At 49.2% G+C, this 15,508-nt stretch overlaps 1 protein-coding gene across 17 annotated transcripts in view; it reads left to right on the top strand.

Annotated features, from left to right (window-relative positions):
* CSK (C-terminal Src kinase) overlaps window positions 1–15,508 on the top strand; it is a 73,236-nt gene that overhangs the window by 31,262 nt on the left and 26,466 nt on the right. Inside the window, exon 1 of one of the 17 annotated variants that reach the window (XM_083399066.1) lies at window positions 14,210–14,305. The exons of the other annotated variants lie outside the window; for them this stretch is intronic. Within the exon in view, the coding sequence (XP_083255192.1) occupies window positions 14,225–14,305 (81 nt within the window). The 5' untranslated portion in view covers window positions 14,210–14,224. Of the gene's footprint in view, window positions 1–14,209; window positions 14,306–15,508 lie in introns of those variants that run through there. 17 annotated transcript variants of the gene reach the window in all.

Here is a 15,508-nt window from a genome sequence, read left to right as displayed (position 1 = left end):
CTCCATCCTTGCTCCCAAGACCATGAGTCATTCTTGCATTTACCTCCCCCCACCCGGGAACCCCTCTCTCTCTTGTATCAGGATTTCTCCCTGTCCCGTTAGGCCACTTGGCATAGCAGGGGAGAATCAGAAAGGAGCTGAAGGATCAAGTCTGAACCAGATGCCCTTTCTCAAAGGCAGAGAGAGAGTTTGCCAGCACAAATTATACCCATTTCTCTCTCCCTCTGCCCTTTAGCTTTGTGAATTTTTGTACTATATGTGTTAGATAAATTTCCTTTTATTTATACCTGTTACAACCCAGGACTTTTAAAATTTGGCTCCTAAGATTTCCAGCCAGAGCACACTTCCACAGTCTGCTTTTGCAGCAACATGGGGTGGAGTGTCGGTCTTGCTCAGGGGTCAGCAAGCTTTTTCAGCCGTGGGCCGGTCCACTGTCCCTCAGACCATGTGGTGGGCTGGACTATATTTTGGAAAAAAAATAATGAATGAATTCCTATGCCCCACAAATAACCCAGAGATTCATTTTAAATAAAAGCACACATTTTACTCATGTAAAAACACCAGGCAGGCCCCACAAATAACCCAGACATGCATTTTAAATGAAAGGGCACATTCTACTCATGTAAAAACACACTGACTCCTGGACTGTCCATGTGCTGGATTTAGACGGCGTTTGGGCCGCATCCGGCCCCCGGGCCTCAGGTTGCCTACCCCTGATTTAAGATGCTTTCCAAATCTGGCTGGCCTCCCAGAGTCACACAAGTCCTGCTCCTGTTTCGATAAGATGCTCTCTTGGGCTATGGCTCAGTGGTGGAGCAGCTGTGTGGTATGCAGAAAGCCCCGGGCCGGATCCCCAGTGGCAACTCCAGGGGGAGCTGGGGGAGCCCCTTGCCTGAAAACCTGGAGAGCCATTGCTGCCCGTCAGTAGGGAGAACTATGCGTGATGTGGCCCAGCAGTTTGGCTAGCGAGAAGCCTACTTTTCTTGGCTACCAGTCTGGTGCCCGCTGGGTGCTTGGGACTGCTACTCACATCCTCCCCTGTCAGCCTGGCCGTTTGGGGCTGGAGATGAGAGTTGTCACCGCTTGGAGCAGCTGGAGGATAGCAGGATTGCAACGGTTTGAGTGGTGTATTGGGACCCTCACCAGCTGGAGGTCTTGTCTGTCTTGAGTATCTCAACTTCATGAGATGGTCCAGAGTTAGAGTACTTGGAGAGATGGAGGAAATGTGTTCATTTTGTGGCTACAGGGCCTGGTTTTTGTCCTGTGGGGAGGGAGGGAGGCTGTGTTTCGGAACAGGAATGCTATATTGGGATGTAAGGGCTGTTCCCTGGTCCCTCATTCCGGCCACCCTCTGCTGTGCTGATCCTGGGCTTTGGGGCTCCATCTGCTGCCCTCTCTGCTCAGAGAATCTTTGACTGTCTTGCAGGGCCTAAAAATAGATCTGGCAAAGGAAGGAAGAGCAGTTATGAAAAGTGGAAGAGAAAATTTAAAAAAGCGAACTCCTAGAGGCTAGGGCAGGGTTGGGGGGCCTTTTCCACCACGAGGGCCCTAAGCCCTTCCTGGTTGGAGGGGGGCCAGTGGGACGCAGGTCAAAGGGAGGGCAGGGCAAAGGTGAACAAAAGAAGGGAGGTAAATTTGAGCCCCCCTGTTTTCTATTACTGCATTTCTTGTGATTGTAAGGGGTTTTTTAAAAACAGTTTTTTATGTTGCATTTTAAATTTGTGTAACCTCTTCCTGGACCTTAGGGCCAGGGCCGTAAATAATAAAAATAGCATAATAAGAATCCCCCCTCACTTTTCTACAGTAGGCTACAATAGGGGGCTTTTTAAAGCACCGCACTAGATTCCTGATTAACACCTTTAGTTGTATCTTTATATATTTTTAAAAGACTGTTGCCCTACATGTCTTTAAATGACTTGTTACTGTTTTACATGTTTTTTAGATGTTAAAAAATTGGTTTAAAATATGTTTTTATCTTATTTTTAATTGCATTGTTTTGTCACGTTTGTGTTTGCTGCCCTGGGCTCCCTGAGAGGAAGAATGGAATATAAATTTATAAACAAGCACTCTGTGGCCTAGATTTTTTTTTTTTAAAGGGCCAGGCCGTCTCCATGAGGAAAAGGCCATAGCTCAGCAGTGGAGCATCTGCTTTGCATACAGAAGGTCCCGGGTTCAGTGCCTGGCTCCTCCTGGAAGGGTTGAGAGAGACCCTCATCTGAAATCTGGAGAGCTGCTGCCAGTCAGTGTAGACAACACTGGCATGGATGGCCCATTGGTCCAGCGTGTTATCAGACATTCTCCTGCCTTCATTCACGGGCTCTTCCCAGCACCGCTGGTCAGGTGCCCCCCCTTGCCCAGCTCCCATCCTCTCAGCCTCCCACTCCAGGCTCTGCCAGATGCCCCCCAGGCAGAAAACGTAAGGCTTCCCTGGGAGCCAGATGTGAAATAATCACATTCGCTTGGAAGAGTTTATCCTAATCCCTAGCAGACGGAGAGTTTTCGTTCGCTAAGGCAGGAGGATTATTCTCACCCCCCTCTCTGCGCTGCCCCCAAACTTGCAGTGCACTTCGGGGGGGGGGTGAACCAAACTCCAACAATTTCATGAGTCTGCGTGGTTCTCTATTTTTGAGAGCAGCTGTCAAGGGTGGGGCCCTCAGGCCTGGACTGCAGGATCTAGCTCTGCCCGGTGTTAACCTCATCTCTACTGGGGTATTGACCTCTGCTTGAAATAGCAGATGGTGGTGGACTCTCCTTCCCTGGAGGTTTCTAAGCAGAGGTCAGGTGGTCTCCTGCCAAGAATTCTTGGAATTATTATTATTATTATTATTATTAGTGCCAATCTGTCAACAGGGTATACAAAAATACAACAATAGCACACCAGAATGTCATGCATTATAAGCGTCCCCAAACAGGGCTGCCTTCAGATGTCTTCTAAAAGTTGTATAGTTATTTATCTCCTTGACATGTGAAGGGAAGGCGTTCCACAGGGAAGGTGCCACTGCTGAAAAGGCCCTCTGCCTGGTTCCCTGTAACTTGGCTTCTCGCAGGGAAGAAACTGCCAGAAGGCCCTCGGAGCTGGACCTCAGTGTCCAGGCTGAACAATGGGGGTGAAGATGCTCCTTCAGGTATACTGGGCCGAGGCCTTTTAGGTCTTTAAAGGTCAGCACCGACACTTTGAATTGTGCTCGGAAACATACTGGGAGCCAATGAAGATCTTTCAAGACCGGTGTTATATGGTCTCGGCGGCCACCCCCAGTCACCAGTCTAGCTGCCGCATTCTGGATTAGTTGTAGTTTCCAGGTCACCTTCAAAGGTAGCTCCATGTAGAGTGCGTTGTAGTATTCCAAGCAGGAGAATCAGAGCATGTCCCACTCTGGTGAGACAGTCCGCGGGCAGGTAGGGTCTCAACCTGCGTACCAGATGGAGATGGTAGACAGTTGTCATGGACACAGAATTAACCTGCGCCTCCATGGACAACTGTGAGTCCAAAATGACTCCCAGGCTGCGCACCTGGTCCTTCAGGGGCACAGTTACCCTATTCAGGACCAGGGAGTCCTCCACACCAGCCCGCCCCCTGTCCCCCCCAAAACAGTACTTCTGTCTTGTCAGGATTCAACTTCAATCTGTTGACTGCCATCCACCCCCCAACAGCCTCTAGACACCCACACAGGACCATCACTGCCTTCACTGGTTCCAATTTAAATGAGAGGTGGAACTGCATATTGATGAACACCCAGCCCAAACCCCCTGATGATCTCTCCCAGTGGCTTCATATGGATGTTGAAAAGCATGGGGGAGAAGCACCCCACAAGTCAGTGCCCAGGGGTCCAAACACCCCACACTACTTTCTGGACTTGACCCAGAAAAAAGGAGTGGAACCACTGCATAACTCCCAACTCCCAGCCCTCCTAGAGAGCCCAGAAAGATACCATGGTTGATGGTATCAAAAGCCGCTGGGAGACCCAGCAGAACCACGAAACAGCTGCCCACTTCAGAGTCAGGCCATTGTTCCACCTCATTCAGTGTTGTCTTCTCTATATCAAGTGGCTGTAGTTTCCCAGCATTTTAAATACTGGCCTCATCAGCACCATGCATTCAAAGTGCTAGGATACCACTCTAAACAGTACCACTTTCGCCCAAAGAATTCTGGGAGCTGTAGTTTGTTATTGGCACTGAGAGTTTGTTAAGAGGCTCCTATTCACCTCCCAGAGCTGCAATTCCCAGAATTCCCTGGGAGGAGGAAGTGATTGTTAAACCACTCTGGGAATTGTAGCTATTGGTGGGTAATAGGGGCCATAATGAGCTACAGCTCCCAGAATTCTTTGGAGGAAGCCAGGATTGCTTAAAGTGCCCTATCTAGAGTTGCTGGGGATCAAACCTGGGACCTTCTACATACCAAGCATGTGTTCTAACCACTGTCCTTCCGAATAAGGAATGCCTTCTCTGTGGGCCAGCAAAGAAGCGATGCTTTCAGGTCTGCAGCCATGATGCAGCCAGTGTTCAAAACTCAGATATTTAAGCTAGGCGTCAAATGGCTCTAAATCAAGATTGCAGTCGCCAAAATGGAATGTCTAGTTGCCAGTTTGGGGTAAGACGGCTCCAAAGTCTAATTTTTCAAATGATGGACTGACTGTGATTGATTCTCAGTTAAACATCTGGCCAGTTCAGATGTCAATCTTGAGTTAGGTTTGAGAACTTAAAGAAAAGTCACTTGATCCGAGGACAGACCACATCTATATTGGGCTATTCTGAACTCTTTCTTAAGGGTGACTGCTCCTGCTCAGGCTGCACAGCGAAAGCAGTTTGGTTCCAGAAATTCATTCCGATTGTGCAGATAAAATACAACTGATAGAATTCTACAATATGGGCAATTAGTGTGTGAAAACAGTCCAGATACTATGATCCCCAGATGGTGAAGATGTCAGGCTCTAGCCTGGCACCCAGGCATCTTAAGCTGGTCGCAAATGATCGAAAACAAGGTGCAAAATGCGCTTGATGCCTGGCTAATTTCAAACACTGGTTGCAGCCTGTCTCCTATTCCCCTTTAACCATGGTTTGGTGCATGTAGCAGTAGCTGGTTAAGAGTGTCCTTAAACCTGGGTTCGGAAACCAATTTCAGTCCCACAGCCTGGGGGCCACATTGTGCAAGGGACAAGGGACCTGGGCTTCCAGAGGGCAAGCAGGAATTTGAGTGGGGTGAGGGTAAAAAAAAATACCGTATTTTTTGCTCTATAAGACTCACTTTTTTCCCTCCTAAAAAGTAAGGGGAAATGTGTGTGCGTCTCATGGAGCGAATGCAGGCTGCACAGCTATCCCAGAAGCCAGAACAACAAGAGGGATCGCTGCTTTTGCTGCACAGCAATCCCTCTTGCTGTTCTGGCTTCTGGGATTCAGAATATTTTTTTTATTATTTTCCTCCTCCCAAAACTAGGTGCGTCTTATGGTCTGGTGCGTCTTATAGAGCGAAAAATACGGTACTTTTTTTTTTTTTTTTTAAAGTGGTGTTGAATTTGTGAAACTGAACTGCATTTCTTAAACAAATCAACCACTGGACAAAGAAGAAGACGAGCCTAACAAGCCCGGGATTAATTCCGAACAAACGGTGCTTTCTGAGCTGCCGTCACTCCCGGGAGGCTACCATGGGGACGTTTTTGCATTTCCTGGTATAGGAGTTCAGGCTGGCAACCACATTCAAAAATTGTGTTGTGAAAGCATGCTCTTCCCTCTCGCTGGGGTCACAGCTGCACCTTGTGTTTAAAGCACACTGAAAACACACAGGATCCTGGGAGGGTTTGTTTGCCTCAATGGAGCTGCAATTCCCAGCACCCTTAGCAAACTGTAAGGTACCCCTGCCCGTACGGGCCAGTCTTGACAGACTCTAGGGTTGTGCGCCCATCTCACTCAAGAGGCCGGGGGCCAGCGCTGTCCGGAGACACTTCCGGGTCACGTGGCAAGCGTGACATCGCTGCTCTGGCGAGCCAGAGTCGCACACGGAATGCCGTTTACCTTCCCGCCAGTAAGCGGTCCCTATTTATCTACTTGCACCCGAGAGTGCTTTCGAACTGCTAGGTTGGCAGGCGCTGGGACCGAACAACGGGAGCGCACCCCGCCGCGGGGATTCGAACCGCCGACCTCTTGATCGGCAAGCCCTAGGCGCTGAGGCTTTAACCCACAGCGCCACCCGCATCCCCCTTAGCAAACTGTAGCTCTCAGAATTATTTGGGGGAAGCTGGGTGCTCTGTGGCTTATATGTACAGTTGAGGGTGCTGGGTATTGTAGTTCCCAGGAATATTTTTGAATGGGTGTGGGTGTGCTTTGAGTGAATGGGGTGTGCAAGCCTTCAAGCCTCTCCCTTGGTTGCCAGCAAGCCTTTGGGGGCTTGTAATGAAATCTTGCAGGGGACATGGGTGGCGCTGTGGTCTAAACCACAGAGCCTAGGACTTGCCGATCAGAAGGTCGGCGGTTCGAATCTCTGCGAAGGGGTGAGCTCCCGTTGTTCGGTCCCAGCTCCTGCCCACCTAGCAGTTCGAAAGCACGTCAAAATGCAAGTAGATAAATAGGTACCACTCTGGAGGGAAGGTAAATGGCGTTTCCGTGTGCTGCCAGAAGCGGCTTAGTCCTGCTGGCCACATGACCCGGAAGCTGTCTGTGGACAAACGCCAGCTCCCTTGACCAGTAAAGCGAGATGAGTGTGCAACCCCAGAGTCGTCCACGACTGGACCTAACGGTCAGGGGTACCTTTACCTTTACCTTTAATGAAATCCTGCAGTGAGAGCTTTCTCTAGGTCTTCTGCTCCAGCATGAATCCATCTCTTTCCCCAGAGCCAAAGGCGGAGAGCCTGGACTTTGGCTGTTGACGTGGACACCTAGTCTAGGAACCTGCTTGGCTGCGATCATGTTGTCAAACGCCACTGACAACTTCACTCTTGTTTTTAATTTTTAAAATCAAAACACAGATCCTTGGGGGTCTGAGCTCTGCTCCCCCCCCCCATCCTTTTTTCTGGCCAGCTCACCTGCTCTTCACCGCAGAGTGCAGAACCAGGTGACTTACTAACGTGAATATTCTTGCAAATGTAAAACGAAGCCCGGCTGGGTCGGGCCACCAAGCTCCACTTGCTCTTTCTCAGAGGAGCCAATGAGATGCCTATGAGGAGCAGGCCCTGAAGGTGGCATTCCTCTCTCACTGCTTGGCAGTTGCTGTTCAGAGGTAAATGCCTCTGAACACGGAGGTTTCATTTAGCTGTGTTGCTGATAGACCTGCCTTCCATTCATTTGCCCAGTTCCCTTTTAAAGACCTATTGAGCGTTATTATATTTTTTAGCAGCAGCAAGCAGACTCTCTCAGGTGGTGTAGTGGTTAGAGGGTCTGATTAGGACCTGAGAGAGACCAAATCCCTTCTCAGCCACGAAGCTGGGTGACCTTGGGCCAGTCACTGGCACCTTCATTATATACCTTTGGGTGCCAGGCAAAAAGGTTCCTCTTTAACCAGGCCTTTGGTTGACTGACGGGACGCGGGTGGCGCTGTGGGTAAAAGCCTCAGCGCCTAGGGCTTGCCGATCGAAAGGTCGGCGGTTCGAATCCCCGCAGCGGGGTGCGCTCCCGTTGCTCGGTCCCAGCGCCTGCCAACCTAGCAGTTCGAAAGCACCTCCGGGTGCAAGTAGATAAATAGGGACCGCTTACTGGCGGGAAGGTAAACGGCGTTTCCGTGTGCTGTGCTGGCTCGCCAGATGCGGCTTTGTCACGCTGGCCACGTGACCCGGAAGTGTCTCCGGACAGCGCTGGCCCCCGGCCTCTTAAGTGAGATGGGCGCACAACCCTAGAGTCTGTCAAGACTGGCCCTTACGGGCAGGGGTACCTTTACCTTTACCTTGGTTGACTGACATTCAGTGCGCTTTTAAATTGTGTTGGGGTGAGTTGTTGAGTTGTTCTTGTTTTTATTTTGATTGTGTATTCTGTGTTTTTATATTGTGATTTTATTCTGGAACCGCCCTGATACCTGTAGGTATAGGGCAGTATACAAACTTAGTAAATAGTATTAATAATAATGTGGGACGCGGGTGGCGCTGTGGGTTAAACCATAGAGCCTAGGACTTGCTGATCAGAAGGTCGGTGGTTCAAATCCCCGTGACGGGGTGAGCTCCCGTTGCTCGGTCCCTGCTCCTGCCAACATAGCAGTTCGAAAGCACGTCAGAGTGCAAGTAGATAAATAGGTACCGCTCCGGCGGGAAGGTAAACGGCGTTTCCTTGCTCTGCACTGGTTCGCCAGAAGCGGCTTAGTCATTCTGGCCACATGACCCAGAAGCTGTACGCCGGCTCCCTCGGCCAATAAAGCGAGATGAGCACCGCAACCCCAGAGTTGGTCAGGACTGGACCTAATGGTCAGGTGTCCCTTTACCTTTAATAATAATAATAATTTATTAACTGTACCTGTTTAAAAAGCCTGTTCTTGTTTTAATTTGGCATGCTTTTATATTTGTGTTGCAAAAGCATGCACAATTTAAACAGGTATGGTTAACAAATGGTGAAGAGGATTATTTATGGTTTAACCCCTCTGGGAAATGTAGTTCTGTGCAGAGGAAGAAGGGGGTCTCCCAACAGCACCCAGAACCCTTAACAAACCAGAACCAGGATTCTTTGGGAGGGCGAAGCCATGCCTGTTTGGTGTCGTACCACTTTAAATATATGGTTTCTCTCTCGCTTTTTGTTCTGCTGGCTCCGTGATTCTACCTTATCTCTGTTCCTCTTTCCCTGCTATTTTTAGCCCCTTGAACCAAAAAGACGCCAACAGGAGCTGTTTGCTCTGTGCTGTTGTAAGTGAATAAACACTTCTCATTTCTACCTGGGCAACTCTCTCATCTTCTTTCTTTGAGTCCCCAGAAGACACAGACAGTTTGGGGGCTTACATGGTGGGCAGAAGGTGAAGAGGCTGTTTGGAGGGCGGCAGAGGGCACCCTCCCCTTATTCCTAAAAAGCATCCCGCGTGGGGCAAGGGGAAATGTCCCAAAGGGGCACGAGATAAGACTCTCTTACCCTCAAGAAAGACACTGACAAACTGGAACGTGTCCAGAGGAGGGCAACCAAAATGGTCAAAAGCCTGGAAACGATGCCTTATGAGGAACGGCTAAGGGAGCTGGGCATGTTTAGCCTGGAGAAGAGGAGGTTAAGGGGGGATATGATAGCCATGTTCAAATATATAAAAGGATGTCACATAGAGGAGGGAGAAAGGTTGTTTTCTGCTGCTCCAGAGAAGCGGACACGGAGCAATGGATCCAAACTACAAGAAAGAAGATTCCCCCTAAACATTAGGAAGAACTTCCTGGCAGTAAGAGCTGTTTGACAGTGGAATTTGCTGCCAAGGAGTGTGGTGGAGTCTCCTTCTTTGGAGGTCTTTAAGCAGAGGCTTGACAACCATATGTCAGGAGTGCTCTGATGGTGTTTCCTGCTTGGCAGGGGGTTGGACTCGATGGCCCTTGTGGTCTCTTCCAACTCTATGATTCTATGATTCTAAGAAGGATTGCTGCCATGTGAGCCAGCTGACTCGCGCAACAGCACAGAAGCACAAGATGTGCAGCATTTGTTGCAGCGCTGCACAGTTGCCATCCTGGCATCCAGAGATTGGTTTTAAATGGGCAGGGTGGAGTTCAAAGTGCCACTAAGCAGGGATGGGGGCAAAAATGAGGCCTCTGCACAGCAGGCCTCCCCTCTCCCCTCCTTATGCTTTGCCCATTATCCTTTTCCATAGGTTTCCCCACCCCTTTGGAGCACGTTTAGGGGCTGTGGAAGGGAGGAGAGATGCCCTTGTGTGAACGGACGTCATTCCACGCATGCAGCAGCCTAGCTGAATCCCACCCAAAGTGTGGATGAGGCCTCAGTGTGAAGAGATCCACCAAACAGGTTTTTTTCTTGGCCAGTAATAGTCCCACTCTATTCCGCCTTGGTCAGACCCCACCTGGAACACTGTGTCCAGTTCTGGGCGCCACAATTTAAGGAGGATGTTGACAAGCTGGAACGTGTGCAGACAAGGGTAAGAAAGATGATCAGAGTAGTGGAAACCAAGGATTATGAGGAAGAGTTGAGGGAGCTGAGTATGTTTAGCCTGGAGAAGAGGAGGCTGAGAGTAGATACAATAGCCATCTTCAGATGTCTCAAGGACTATCCCATGGAAGATGGAGCAAGTTTGTTTTCTGCTGCTGCTGACTAAGCATCAGGAAGAACTTTCTGATTTACTATCTGATTGGCAGCGGAACAGTTGAGGTTGTGGGCTCTCCTTCCTTGGCGGGTTTTAAGCAGAGCTTGGATGGCCCTCTGTCACGGATGCTTCAGTTGAGATTCCTGCAACCCTTAGGATCCCTTCCAACTTTACGATTCTATGACTGCCCCCTGGAGCAAGTGCTTCTCTCCTGCACAAACCCTGGGCCAGCGCTCAGCCGGTCTTCTTCCCTCATCACCTACCTACGCCTTTCTCCATCTCAGAAGGAGATGGAGGGGAGTGAGAAGGTCCCTTGTCTGACGGACGCCTCTTGCCAGTGATCTCATCCTTCCGCATGGCTCAAGGCGCTTCAGACAAAGTGGGGTTTGTTCGGAGGAGCCTGTAACCCAGCTGGTGGGTCTGTCAAGCCCGGCTGGCCTGCCTCTGCTGCTCCCTCTCCCTTGCGAAGGCTGAGTTTTACGGGCCTCCCAGTTAATCATGTCTGTTTGTTACCTTTGTGGACCGAATCCTAGTACTATTAGCATGTTCAGTCTCCAAACCTAGGTCCTTGCATTGCGTGCAAAGTGTGTGTGTTGGGGGTGTGTGTGTTAGAATTAGCAGGTTTGGGTTTTTTGCAGAAATAAAGAAGAATATTTAAGAGGGAATATTCCCCCCACAAAAAAAAGATAAAGCAGCCCAATTAATTTTCTCAGCTAGCATGGAATGGTGCCAGATGTTTTTTTTGGGTAGTGAATGAAGGGCAGGAAAGTATGCAAGAAGGGGGATATTCAGGGAAAGGGCGTGGTCTGCTTGAATCCCAAACAGGAGCACCCCACACGACAGCATTTTGTTGCAGGTACCACTTGTTGTATGTATAGATCTTAAGTGAGGATTTCCTGCTGAGCACATGCAACCTGGACATCAGCAATAGACAGAACAGTTGAGTGGAGTTTGTGGCCTTTGGTAACTGCTAACCGTGATGGTTATGTTCCACCTCCACTGTCAGAGGCAGTACAGTGGTACCTCGGGTTAAGAACTTAATTCGTTTCGGAGGTCCGTTCTTAACCTGAAACTGTTCTTAACCTGAAGCACCACTTTAGCTAATGGGGCCTCCTGCTGCTGCCGTGCTGCCGGAGCACAATTTCTGTTCTCATCCTGAAACAAAGTTCTTAACCCAAGGTACTATTTCTGGGTTAGCGGAGTCTGTAACCTGAAGCGTATGTAACCCAAGGTACCACTGTAAATGCTTCTGAATATGAGCTGCTGGGTATCACAAAGGGACAGAGTGCTCTGCATGCGGCCTTCCAATAGATGCTTCTGGTTGGCCACTGTGAGAACAGGATGCTGGACTGGACTGGACTGGATGGGCCGGATCCAGCAGTTGCTTTACATTAGCATGCCACTGGCCAGGTCTATAGAAACCAGCATAAAAATAAGGTTAGTGACAGTTTAGGCTTCTTCCTGCTGGCAGGCGGTGTGACTTGATGGTCCATGAGGTCCCTCTTAATCCTCTGCCAGTCTGCATTGGTGCCTACTTGTGAAGCCCAGTCTGGCAGGTGGCAAACAGAAAGGCATCCTGGTCCACACAATGGTTGCCCCGGAGTCCTAGCTGCTGATGTAGTTCAGCTGCTGAGAAGCTCCCTGTGGACATCTTGCGGTCTGCCTCGTCCTACCGAGGGCTGCTGCTCCTTCCTTGCAGGCATCTTTGCCAGCCTGCCTCTGGGCACCGTCTTCAGCCCTTGGGCAAGTGTGCCGCCACACAGCTGTCAAAGCAGATGCATTGGAGCACTGGCTGCTATGAATAACAGCTGCTGGTCTTGAGGGGGGCTTCCCTAGGAGAGTGGAACAGTGAGATCCTAAATATAGCAGGCGCTGTAACAAACAGGTGTGTGGCCCAGGGAGGGGGGGGGGAGATTTCTCACATGCAGCTGTAGAGCAGGAGACGAAAGGCAAGCTGACTTCTAGATTTGGCAGGACAAAAGAGGGGGTGGCCAGGGTTGAGCACCATAACTTTATCAAACCACCAAGGGCCTGCAAGGCTTGGACCAAGATGAGATGACTCTTGCAGTCCCTTCCAACTCTACAGTTCTGTGATTCGGTGACTTGTCACCTTTAGGGGGGTGGCAAATGAAAGGGGCTACCGTTTTAGTTGATTAAAAATCTAACTGGTTAACTGAGTAAGCACCTCAGGCTTAGGCAAAACGCAGTGCAGGATAGATACAGGGCTCAGAGGGAAACAAGAAAGTGCTTGTGAGCGTCTTGGGCATCTTATTCGGACTGTTTTGGATTCCAGGTCCCATCAGCCGCAGCCAGCATGGCCAATGATCAGAACTGAGGGAAGTTGCAATCATTCTTTGCAATTGCACCTTAAAGCAAAGGGTTTGCCCCTGAAAATGCTCACCTGTGAGGAATGTGCGAAGGACTTGTAGGAGCTCCTGCCGCAGGTGCGCAAAAAAGGTTGTTACGGCAAAATCTGGGTGCAAGGCTGCTCTGCCACCCAGCTCGTCGGACTAAGTCCGCGGGTCCCTGCGGAGGAAAATGAGCTCAGCCGGAGACAGGAGCAAGCTGCAGAAGATCCAAGTTTATTGCACAACAGGTTCAAGGCAAGATTGAGCAGCGAGAAAGGGGTGACATGAACTTTTGAAACTTCCCTCCATGTCCCAGAATACAGTGCAAAATACATCCCAGTTGCATCATGAATACATTAAGAAGAGGTTGGGTTACACAGATTACATCATGAATATATTAAGAAGAGGTTGGGTTACACAGGATTAACATATGGAGGAGGGAGGGGGGAATATGCAGAGCTGGAGATATGCGCAGATAAGCACATCCTGAGTCCCGGTGATGAGAAGACAATGGTCCATGTATGCATAGTCTGCCACTTGGCATTGCCCAGAGGAAAGGCTTGGCAGAGTGATTTGACAGGATTAGGGACTTGACACCTTGCTTGAGGGATTATGGAGGACAGGGGAGGTGCATGGAGTCCTAGAGAAATTGAGCAAATTTGCACGTTGATTTTCTATGAATTTTATAGATTTTAGTCCCTTTTGACATTGACAATTGGAAATAAATGGATATATTGTAGCGAAGAAGGAGGTGAAGAAGACATGCCCCCGCCTTCCGTATCAGTGTGCTGAGCAACTGGGGAAATACTTTACAATGGGAGCCCATCAGGCTCTGAATTTTACTAATAAATATGATGAGCACATTTTTATTTTGACAAATGTTACGGACTTCATATCTGAGCCGTCTCCTTCAAGGTATCGGGAAGCTTTCAATGCTTGATGTACAGTTGTGGTTTTATACTATGTTGGAAGCAGCTTAGAGTGACTGGGGCATAAACAGCCCTTTTTTTGCCATCAGACAGGGTATGTTTCCCTGTGTTTTTAATAGCATGCTGCGGTCGTGGTGCTTTACAAGCATGGAGCACATCCTTGCGAAGGAAAGAGGACGACACACCTTTTAGAAAAGAATAGAGCTATTCCAAAGCTTTCACTTGAAACTCTTTTGCTGATTTCAGCTGGAAGGTGGAAATTACTTCAATTTTGTGTGGGAGGCAAAAAAATTAAAACTTCGAAGAAAGGAAGGCTGTTGAGTAAAGGGTTTATGTTTTTGATTTTTTTTTAACCCAATTGTGGCTGACTCCAACTCCTGCCAGCCCCAGCCAGCAAGGCTAGTGGATGGGGGGGGGGGAATCTCTTCTGCAGCAACTCTGCGGGGGTTTCAGCTCTCCCCCCCCCCCACTTTAGACATCTGAAAGGGGCAAATGCTCAGAGAGTGGAAGTGATGATGGAGCAATGCATTAATTTTTAAAAAGCCCATCAGCTTGTATCATTTCAAGTGCTGTGAGCAACTTGGGTAACGAAATTACATAAAGCTGGGCAGCTGCAGCTTCCAGAATATTTAGGGATTCTGTGACTTTGGGTTAGGATACAGAATGGGAGAGCACTTCAATTTATTTCACACTTCTAGGTGACATTTCTCCTAGAAGACTGTGCTGGGCACTTGTGGTTTTTCTGCACTTTCGCTTGAATGCATCGTGGGCTGGATTTCAAGTTCAGGGACATTTCTGAAGGTTCTTTGGCAAGAAGAAAAGGAAAGGTGGCTCTCAAGGTATGTGGACCATTTGTGCAAACCCAGCCTCACACTTCAAAGCAGAGGTGGGTACCCTGTAGCCCTCCAGGGTGAATTCCAATTTCCCATTCTCCCTGGCCACTGGCTGTGCTGGCTGAGGTTGAGAGGAGTTGGAGCTCAGCCGCCTTTGAAGGTCCAGAGCTTATTGCCTCCCTTGCTTTCGGAGCAAAAGATGGGTTTGCGGGTCCTCGCCCCTTTTTGCAGACTGATAATTCGCACCTCCTTAGAGATGCCCCCCCAACAGTGCTCTCCCCTCGCTCACTATTCTTGACAAGCTTTCCCCTCACAATCAGTGCTGTTCTAATGGATCCTTGGCATTTTCTGAAGATAGTCATCTGCCAAACCTCTCTGGGCGCTGTAGAACTAACCGTATGTCAAGGGACACCAGTCACAAAGACTGGGAGGGAGACACCATGAAAGAATTGGAGTTTTGTCTTTCTCTCTTAACTAAGTGGCAGGTCTTGGGTCTACCCTGTGGGGGTCTGCTCTGTGGGGTGTGAAGAATGGCTGGAGGAAAGAGCCAGAATGGGGCAGCCGCTTGCACTGATCTGTCCCCATGAGCCTCTCCTGGGCTTCAAGGGTTCAGGTAAAACCTTTCCCACTGCAGAGAGCCTGTAGCTTCTTCATCTTAACTGGGTGCAGGGCTGGCTATTCAGCTGGGAAAAGTGTGTTATATTTACAGTGGTGCCTCGCAAGACGAAAAGAATCCGTTCTGCAAGTCTTTTCGTCTTGCGAAGCAAGCCCATTGACGGAGTAGCGCTATTAGCGCTATTGACATTTTAAGGGCTAAAAACGGCTTTTTAAGGCTTGGGGGATTAGCGGTTTTGCTGCTAAAATGCTTTTAGCAGCTTAGCGATTCAGAAAAAGGGGTTTTGGAGTGAAAAAACCCCCCGAAAATTTTCGTCAATTTTCGTCTTGCGAAGCAAGCCCATAGGGAAATTCGTCTTGCGAAGCGCCTCTGCAGATGGAAAACCCTTTCGTCTTGCGGGTTTTCCGTCTTGCGAGGCATTCGTCTTGCGGGGCACCACTGTACATGTGTTCTGTAGCAGCGAGAGCTATTTAGTTTTAAAGTTGCTTTTAATTGTTTTTAATGGTGTAACGTGCCCTGGGTAAAGCGCAGGTAATAAATGATATGATGTGTTGTGATATTTCTAGTTTCAGTGTTACAGAGCTTCATTGCTC

Source organism: Podarcis tiliguerta (genome assembly GCF_965153285.1).
Source record: "Podarcis tiliguerta genome assembly, chromosome: 9".
Classification (NCBI taxonomy): Eukaryota; Metazoa; Chordata; class Lepidosauria; order Squamata; family Lacertidae; genus Podarcis; species Podarcis tiliguerta.
Note: the sequence above shows the minus strand (reverse complement) of the source record. Positions and strands in the feature narration are given on the sequence as shown.